We start from the raw sequence: 10,033 nt of genomic DNA on the forward strand, positions 1-10,033 counted from the left end.
CCAAGACTTCAAATACATGTGAAGTTAGGGCCACGGAGCAGCTGTTTTTCAGACTAAGGGGGCAGCCCCTGCATGGACTTCTATCACAAGCATAAGCTGCTAGTTGTGTCTCATCATTCCCCTCCAGAGCATGTGCTCAGGCAGGGAAAAGCACTCTCTTTGTAAGGATGAGGCCCTGAACTTGATCCCCACAACCCATGTAAGAAAGCTGAGCATAGCAGCGTCTGTTTGTAATTCCAGGGCTGGAAAGGCAGAAACAAAAGCATCCCCAGGGCTCACCAACAAGCCAGTCTAACCTAATTGGTGAGCTTCCGACCACTGAGGGGCCCTGTCTCGAAGGAAGTAGGTGGCATTCCTGAGGTTGTTCTCTGGTTTCCATATCTACACACATGCACCCATATAAACACACACACATAAATGCATTTTTTAAAAAAAAGCTTATGTGGTCAGTGCTGGAGGAGTTGATGTGTAGACAGATGATGGGTACTCGCTGGCTCCAGGAAACTTCTGTGTTATGACTTCGTCTCGTGAACTTCATGTCTGTTCTTGCCAGGCCCGTGTGGCGTTGCTAATGATGTCCCGTGTGTCTTGTTCCCTCTCTAGGCAGCGGGAAACGCTGTGAAAAGAGCCTCAGACAATCTTGTCCGTGCAGCCCAGAAGGCAGCTTTCGGCAAAGCTGACGATGATGATGTTGTCGTGAAAACAAAGTTTGTGGGAGGCATTGCTCAGGTGAGAGGCTAACCCCACAGTAATGTGCAGCTGCCAGACAGCTGGCTAAACGGTGCCTTACACAGGCTGCAAGGTCCTTTCTTCTTATGAAGCCATTTAGGAAAGGCATGATGTTTCTGCCATGTTTGAGACCCAGACTGCACCTTACCCTCCCTCTCTAGATGTTGCCCCTGGCAACTGGGTCCAAGGTGGCTTAATTACCAACCTCAGTGTCCCATGAGAGCAAGCACTGGAACTTACAAACCTCACTTCCTCTCCCATACTGTTGGTCAGCACTTAGTCACGCGGGAGGATGGGACATGTAGGGTTCTTTTCCTGGTAGCCATGCACCTAGCTACAATCAAGCTTTTCTGTCACAGAGAAAGAAAGGAACAGACTAGCCTAGAATAGAGCAGGATGTCTTTGGAACTGCCGTCCTGGCCGTCCTCCACTGGACCAGTTAGCTAGTACTCCTCAGTTTCGACCTTAGAAGCATGAAGTGCGTGCATTCTGTCCTCTGTATCTATCCACAACTTTCGCATCCTGGGATTCAACCAATAGCGGCTTGAAGATACTCAGGGAAAACTGCAGCTGTACGGAACGTAGACAGGCTGTTTTTTCCAGTCATTCTTTAAACAATAAATACAGTTTGGCTATATGTGTGCGGTGTTCGCATTACGTTCAGTCCTATAAATCACCTGGAGATTATTTAAAATATGCAGGAGGAAGCTAAGGAGATGGCTTAGTGGGTAAAGTGCTCGCCATTCATGCATGAAGATATGTGTTTGATCTCCAAATCCTATGTTTTTAAAAAGAATAGATGTGGTGTGCACGTATGTAATACCAATGCTGAGGAGAAAGAGACAGGCAGTCTAGTTCCAGGTAAAACTGAGAGACACTGTCTCCAGCATCAAGGTGGATGGCTCCCTGAGGAACAGCAGTCAAAGTTGACCTCTGGCCTCCACATACACACACACTGATGCACTGCCATGGCCCACCCCTCTCAGCCTCAGACCCCTCATTGTACATACGGGACTTTCACAGGCTTGACATAAGGGGATGCTATAGACAAGTATAGGCATCAGGCCTGGTATGGATACAGGAGATGTTTGCTGCTGAGTCCCTACCTGCCCAGAAGTCAGCTTGTTTTTTTCTGATCAACTGAGTCTCAGAACCCAGCCATGGTGTAGACAGCTTAGCTCAGAGCTAAGAATGCTGCTCCTGGCCAGTATCGTGGCTCAGCAAGTAAAGATGCTTGTAGGGTAAAGCGCTTGCCACCAGACCTGGAGGCCTGAGTTCAATCCCCAGGACCCACGTGCTGCACGTAGAGAGCTGATGTCTTCACGTTGTCCTCTGACCTCTACATGTGAGCTGTGGTTGTGTGTTATGGCACCTGCACACACACGCTACACACACAAAATAAATAAATAGTTTCTTTTAAGAAGAATGTTCTTCTGTATCCATCATTGGAGGGCCCGGGGAAGACAGAGGCCTCCAGTAAAGCCCATCTTACTGTTTCCCTCCAGATCATCGCAGCCCAGGAAGAAATGCTAAAGAAAGAGCGAGAGCTGGAGGAAGCCCGGAAGAAGCTGGCCCAGATCCGCCAGCAGCAGTATAAATTCCTACCCACCGAGCTGAGGGAGGATGAGGGCTAGTGCCTGCCCACGATGGCGAGCCCCAGGAGGTGGTGCCACCCCCGCCCCCCAACAAGAACTGGACAGAGCAGCGCTCCCAAGAGCCGGGCACTTCCTGGAAATGCCTGGCCCTCTACCTGGAGTCTCTTTCTCACTCCTCGGTCCTGTTACCACCGACTGCATGATCATGACCTCACGGTACAGTGTCCCACCACAGCCCCTCCAGCTCCCCTCGTGCCTCGCTTTATCTCAGGAGAGAGGGGCACGCATTTCATGGACTGTTACCAAAAAGAGAGAAGTCAGTATTATGTTGTTCTCAGACACCTTAGTCTTTGTCCTCCAAGGCTGCTCCAGGGCCTCTGTGACATCGCCACACTAGGAAAAGAACAACAGTGATGGCCCACAGGACTCGTCAGTATCGCGGACACAGATATTCTCTCACTAGAGAGAAGACAGAAGCTGGAGTCGGACACTGTTAGGAAAGCCAGAAACGCTCCCAGGTGGACTCTGGGTCTGGCGTCACAGAGGTCCTTGTAAGTTTGGAGCACTGATTTGCCCACGGGGGTGAAGAACCCCTGCCCCGTTTGCACGCTTTTCTTGCCTCAGTGTGTAAGCTACTTGTACAATCTACACCCATCTTGTATTCATGTGACCCCAGAAAAAATGGAAGTTATTTTATTTTTTTTCTCTCTCCGTAACCCAAAGGGCAGAGTTGTGGAAAGTGGTCAGGGTTTAGGTGGGCAGGGGCCCAAATAAAATCCTGGGCTCCTTACTCTGCAAGACTGTTTTGGTTCATGCAAATGAACACACACAAACTGTGTCCCTGATGGGTCTCAGCGCAGCGCCCCCTGGAGGAAAAATCAAGAGGGATTTAGTTGGGAATGAGGAGCCTCCCACCTTCAAGTCCCATTATCAGCTCCTGTGCTCTTAGGAGGGTCCAAGTTCAAGGTGGAAGGCTGTCTGTTTAGAACTTTCTCTGCTCTTCCATCCCAAAGAGGGTATTCCCCGCCCCCCTTCATCTTACTACAGCATAGATCCCTGAGTTTACATTTGATCTGAGCCCCTGCCTAAGATGAGGGGTGAAGGATAAATGGCCGATGGCCAAGGGTCTAATACCAAGCAAGCCCCGGCAGATTTCCATGAATTCATGAAGGGAAAACCAGAGTTAGTAGGGCCATGCTGGGACTGTAGCTTGGCTGGTAGTGTTGGCCTGGCTAGCTGGCACAAAGCGGGTTCCATTGCTGGCATCACCTAAACTCGGTGTGATGGCACATGTCTACAACCCCAGCACTGGGGAGATGAAGGCAGGAGAATCAGAAGTTCAAGATTATCCTTAGCTACACAGTAAGTTAGAGACCACCTTGGCCACGTGAGACCCTGTCTCCCAAAGGGGCAAAAAAGGTAATAGCGGCATATTGTTTTCAAGACTGATGGCTGCTGAAGGCAGGCGCTCCCGTCCCTTAATGATCTGATGCCAGTACCATGGTGTGTGTTACACTCAGCACCTAGATCCAGATTTCTACCAAAGAAGAAATATTGGTAGTCTGGTGGGGAAAAAAAACAGTTGTCCTTCAACCTGGCCAGGAGAGTCTTCTCCAGCGGTTTACCCCTGTGCCACAGTTTTAAAATATAATTAAATTCAGAAGCTTCCCAGATTATAGGGACTTATGAGTGCCCCCCATGGGAATTCTTTTCAGACAGGTAGAAGGATATACAGAGTGGGGTGTGGGTGGAGAGCTGATGGTGAGCGCATATGGAGGGAAAGAGGGTGTGCAGGCTTCAGATCCAGTAGAGGAGGATGCTGGGGAGCCCTGGGTGCTCATGGGAAAGCAGATGGTCTTGCTCACCGTCTTTCAGTGGAACTCTTCATGTCTCTGCTGGGGGCTTTCCAAAGCTATTAAGTCAGACCCAAAAGTTCACGATCAGGATGTGATAATGACCTCATGCAGCAGGACAGGAGGCCCTCCTGCAGCCAGCTCACCCTCCTTCCTGTAGGGTATGCTTCTAGGCAGAGTTCTCTGTCCTTGCCCGGGGGTTGTTAAAAACCTTCACAGAAGTGAATACTGGAGGAAAATCTATAACAAATGAAAAGCAGAGGGCTGCCCTTTCTGGCTGTGAGGAGTGTTTCAGGAGAACAGGAGTCTGCCCTCCTGTCTGGACCGGTGTGCCTCTAGGAACTTGGCGGGGAGGTGGTTCCTAGGCATCACCTGCCGTGGTCCTGTCTCACCTGTCCCTTGCTTGCCCATGCGGCGTCCATGTTTGTGAAAGTCCTTGTGGCTGGCTGGGTCTCTCCTCATTTCATAAAATGGACGAAATACTGGACTATGGCCATTACTTGATAAATGCTGCTGGTGGTGTCCTCAGGCACCGAGGGGACTTCTGGCTCCTAAGGCAGAAAGAATACAGATGCAGTGAGTTGCATTTTGGAGTAGTTTCAAAGAAAAGTGGCCCAAGGCCCGGAGCGTAAACCATATCCCTCTGTGAGGGAAAGGGGCTAGGTATGCAGATGAGTGCTCTCCCACCTCTATCCGCAGAGAGAAGCTGCTGTTGGGTTTAGAATTCTTAGGCTGATCTATCTGTCCAAAATTTCCATTTTTGATGATCAAAAGAGGGATGTGTCCAGTGACTGGGGAATTCCATCTAGCTTGCTTCTTTGGATCGGGATGCAAAAGACATGTTTGTTCAGACAGCCCTGGGTAGCACTTCCACTGGCCAGTTGGGGGTAGTCTTAGAAGTCATTATAAACAGATACTTAAGACCTAGCCAGTCTGCCAGTTGTTGCTGTGGTTTTCAGAGGCAGCTGCCCAGGCTCCCATCTGTGCACAGCCTTTCATAGCTAAGACACTGCCAGATCTGCTGGCGTATATGCTTAATCCAGAAAAGCCCCCAAGCTGCTCACCAGAGTCATCTGCTTGTCTTCTGCATACTCTACCAGCTGGGGAGAGTGCAGGCAACCGCAGCCAACCCCTCATTTGTTGAAAACCAGGTGTGGTGGCATACATTTGTAATCCCAACACTTGGAAGGTGGAGACAGGAGGATCACAAGTTTAAGGCCAGCCTGGGCTGGGTAGCAAGCTCCTGTCTCAGAAAACCAAAGGCTGGTGGGTGTAACTTAGGGTTAGAATGGTTGGCTAGTGAGCGCAAGGCCCTGGGTTCATTCCCGACAGCACACATGCAAAGTATAGCCAAAATATACCACTACCTAAAAGGATGTATCTCTCCCCAACACCACCTAAGTGACTCCAGAACCAAAACCTCATGAAGGAACCAGGGTGGAGGTGGTAAAACCAGCTCTCAGCTCCCCTTCTTTCCTCTCTGGCAAGTGGTCCCCCAAATCTCCCTGAGCTCCGCAATTGCAGGCTGTGGCAGCACCTCTAGGATGTTTGGATTAAGATCCTAGCACAGATTGCCCATGGGCTCTGCTCTGACCCCTAGAGGAAATAAGCACTCTGCGACCCAGGGGCCAGATGCTTCTAAGAGATTTAGCAAATGCAAGGAATCCAAAGGAAAAGTTCACTTTCAGGCTGAGAGGCAATGGTCCCCAGAGTCCTGAAAGCCAGAGGTCTTGGTGGCACAGGTCTTACCTCTCCACCGAGTCCCTCCCAGAGGGTCATCTGCTAGGGAAGGCACCCTCTGCAAACCCCCAACACCACTGCTCCACTGCTCTGAGTTTGTGCCTGGTGTGTTGAGGTTATGGTCATTGGGAATGAGCGTGAAGACGGACCTTCTGTTCGTCTGCAAATACCGTGAAGAGCTGATACTTTTCTGTGAAGTGGGCTAGCTTTTATCTGGTCTCCCTGGAACCCAGCTCCCAGCCTAACAGGAAGCAACAACATGCAAACCCCTCTACAGCCGTGCCCACTAGAAGACAAGAAAGAGAAGCTCTGCCCTTGTCATAATGTTTAATCACATAAATTAATTTATCTAATCACATAAATTATTTTTTTTATTCATCAGAAATAAACTTTTAAAGCAATGAACTTGTGTGAAAGTTTAATGGCAATGGGAGGGAGACAAAAAAGAGGGAAGAGAGTGTCTTCGTCTTGGGGAAGATATTCTTCTTTAAGCCAACCATCTCCATAGTAACCAAAGATGTGGAGGGGGAAGGTGTATGAGAGTGAGGGATAAGACCAGTAGTCAACCAGAAGGCTTGTCACCCAGTTCTTTTCCGCTTTGCTGACACCAGAAGCTAGCTTGAATAGGAAGGCGTTGTTTCTTCTTCACTTTGAAAGAACTAGGCTTCCTGAACAAGTAGTTTGGCCTTTTGCATGTCACTGGAAGACAGAACACCTAAATCCCGAAGGGTACGTATGGGACACTTGGCCTGGAGACCACCACAGGAAGATTGGGTTCATTTGTGACAGCTGAGGCCAGAAATGTCACCTCCAGCCTTCCTTCCTGTTTGAGGGGGTGGATCCTTGGCCAGGACTCCTTGTTGTCGGGACAGCCAGATTTAGAAAAGTATGAAGCATTCCTAATCTGCAAGATGGGGTTGTCCAAGAATTGCCATAGCAACCAAAAGTGACATTGGGATGGCCATCAACTATTAAGAGGACTCTTAAAGTCACGCTCACTAAGCCAATTCATAAGAAAGGCTTCATATCTCTGACTTAATAAGAATGACAAAGGGGTTAGTTAGGGCTGACCACCGCACAAACAGAAGTGAGGAGTCTGAGGCAGACCAGGAGATGCGGTGGGAGTCTCCTGAGTGTCAGCCCTGTGCTACCAGACATACCTCAGGGCTCAGCCGTCCAGGAGAGGCCGGTGTATGGCCATTCTTCAAAGGGACATCCCGAGACTCAGGCAGACAGGAGGTATCTGGGTTAGGTTGGCTGCTGCCTATCAAAACTCACATCCTCTGTGCAGAAAATGAACTCCAGTCAAAAAGCCAACACGGACCACACCTGCGAACCCCAGCACCTACTGTGCCCAGACATTGGAGCCCAACTCACAGTCCCAGAGATGACCACAATTCAGAGAATACAAATACCTGACTCAGAGAAATGGAAATGATAGGGTACTGCTTTGAAGGTAGGAAAGAGGCTTCCCAAAGGAGGCCACAATGTAGGGACCATGAAAGTAACCCTTGACCCAGAACTTTGGGGAAACAGGTTCTTGCCCTGAAGGGAAAGGCTTCCTGGAGGATGGCATTTGCCTGGTTTCTATGCACTGTTTCACAGGCGTGGTGAAGGGGTGATGCCTCAAGCGGTAGGGTCGTAAGGGTGACATCCTGCGTTTAATGAGACAGTGACTTAGAGGAACAAGGAACAATTCAGTGAGTCCAGAGCTTAGAGAGGTACAGAGAGGAGGGTCCCAGATCTCTCCAAGGAGGGGATGCAATGGGGAGAGGGAACTACCACCAGCGAGGACAGGGAGCAGATGTTAGGGAGTTCACACTCTATTACCCCCGTTTATTCCTCATAGCAAGACACAGGTAGTCTATCCCCATTTGGTAGCTCTAAGGCCAAAGCACAGAAGAGCTGGGTAACTATCGCAAGTTTACAAAGCTAATAGAGCTGGGATTTCCCAGCTACTCTGCTAAGGTCACCCACTAATAAAGGACAAAGTTCCAAGTTGGTTTTTCCAAATTCATGGTTTGTTTGTTTGTTTGAAGGCCTTTTAAATTCTTAATTCTTTGATAATTTCCTACAGCATGTATTTTTTAAGATTTATTTATGTTTTTATTTCTATGTATGTAAGTGTTTTGCCTGTGGGTGTGTATGTGTGCCACATTCATACCTGGTACCTGCAGAGGTCAGAAGATGCCACTGGATCCCAAGGAACTGAAGTTATAGATTGTTTGATATTGGGAACCAAACCTCAGTCCTCTGGAAGAGCAGCCAGTGCTCTTAGCCTCTCCTCAGTCCTTTTATGGTTCCCATACTCCAACTCCCCTAAGATCCTCTCCCATTCCTACCTACCTACCTTCATGTTCTTTTTTTTTCTCTTAATAAGAAAAGACTCTAAAAATGCAGAACTTGATTCGTGTTGAACAACCGCTCCTGAGCATGGGGCCTGCCCTGGAGTGTGGGGGATATACCCAGTTACTCCACTGAAGAAAATTATTTCCTCCCAGCTCCTGTTTTGTGAATAGCTTCTTGGCTATGGTTGGGACTTTGTGCTCACTTCTCCTCTGTCCTGCTGGCATTTTGTCTGCCTCGAGCTTGTATAGATCTTGCGTGTGTTGGTATAGCCTCTATGAGGTCATATGTGCGTGTGTGCTGGTATAGTCTCTGTGAGGTCATATGTATGTGTGTTGGTATAGTCTCTGTGAGGTCATATGTGCGCGTGTTGGTATAGTCTCTGTGAGGTCATTTGTGCGTGTGTTGGTATAGTCTCTGTGAGGTAATATGTGTGTCTGCCCTTGCTTTGTCCGGATCATCATCCACCACATCTAGTTCTTTACAATCATCCCACCCCTCTTCTTCACAGGTCCCCGAGCCTCGAGAGGCAGGATGTGATAGACATCTCATTCAGGGCTGAGCACTCCAAAGCATCCACACACTGTCCAGTTATGGGTCTCTGTGTTTATTACCATCTACTGCAAAAAGACGATTCTCCAGTGAGAATTAATAGCAGCATGGCATTAGGAGTTCTTTTATTGTTATCTTCGTTTTGTAGAATAATAAGAGTAGGTTTTCCCATGGGCCCATGATCCTGGTCTCATCAGTACTATCAGGCATGAGTTCCATCTCAGGGAGTGGGCCTTAAATCCAATCACACAGTGGTTGGTCGCTCCCCTAACGCTCGTACCACTCTTGCACCTGTAGGCTATCTCCCAGGCAGGTCAGTGCTGTAGCTCATAGGGTTCGTCACTGGATGAGATGGATGGTTGCTTCTCTCCAGTGGTGTGTACAGCACCTCTAGCTCCATGAATGCCAGCCAATAGGGGAAAAGCTTCCAAATGAGTGCCCACTAGGTTTCTCCATGTTCTGTGCCATAAGGATGTGGTGTCTTCAGCAGTAGGTCTCACTGTCAAGTTGTAGACGGTAACCACAGCATTGGCAATAGCCTGTAGTGTTTAGGGTGTGTGTCTATGGGACCCCTTGGACCAACAAAACAAAAAGATGTAACCTACTCCTGGTATTAGGGGTTTTATTTGGTAGCATCGGATGTCAAATTTGGGTACTGTCTATCCCCATTATATGGTAACTCCATTTAAATTCCTTTGAATGTGCATATTTTTCAGGAAGCCTCTACAGTAGTAGGTTTCCATATCAGACTTAAAAAAACATTTGTGTGTGCATGTGTGCATGCACACCATGTATATGAATGCCACATGCATGTGTGGAGATCAGTGGACAAACTCGGATGTTAGTCCTTGCCTTTCACCTTGTTTGAGACTAGGTCTCTTGCTCTCTGCTGCAAACACCAGGCTAGCAGGGCGTCTAAAGTGAAGATCCGCTATGAAGTCCCGCCCTGCAGGACAGAAATCATGCAGACAGACATTGGGAGAAGGACTGAGGAGGGGACCATACATACATATGGCAGAGCCTGGGTCATGCTAGAGACTCCTGAGCAATGAGGGATGCTGGGGCGGGGAGGAAGGGGAGACCACAGGAACAGAGGACCATTCCATTCCGTGTATGTTTGCGGCACGGAAGGGGCATCCAGAGGTCACTGACTAAGCACCTTCCTCTGCTGCTCAGCTGCTGATGGAGTCCCACTGGGTGTGTCCACAGTCCTACTTC

General features: G+C 48.9%; 1 protein-coding gene across 3 annotated transcripts in view; it reads left to right on the top strand.

The window, feature by feature from the left end:
* The window catches only part of Tln2 (talin 2), a 418,592-nt gene extending 412,276 nt beyond the window's left edge, over positions 1-6,316 (top strand). For all 3 annotated transcript variants that reach the window (XM_041679349.1, XM_041679351.1, XM_041679350.1), the window contains 2 exons: positions 604-729; positions 2,235-6,316. In XM_041679349.1, the coding sequence (XP_041535283.1) occupies positions 604-729; positions 2,235-2,363 (255 nt within the window). In that variant the 3' untranslated portion in view covers positions 2,364-6,316. The remainder of the gene's footprint in view (positions 1-603; positions 730-2,234) is intronic.
* The last annotated feature ends 3,717 nt before the right edge of the window (positions 6,317-10,033 follow it).

The sequence above is a fragment of the Microtus oregoni genome, unplaced genomic scaffold (assembly GCF_018167655.1).
Source record: "Microtus oregoni isolate MIOR12 unplaced genomic scaffold, Mior012 000032F_ref0000030, whole genome shotgun sequence".
Taxonomy (NCBI): domain Eukaryota; kingdom Metazoa; phylum Chordata; class Mammalia; order Rodentia; family Cricetidae; genus Microtus; species Microtus oregoni.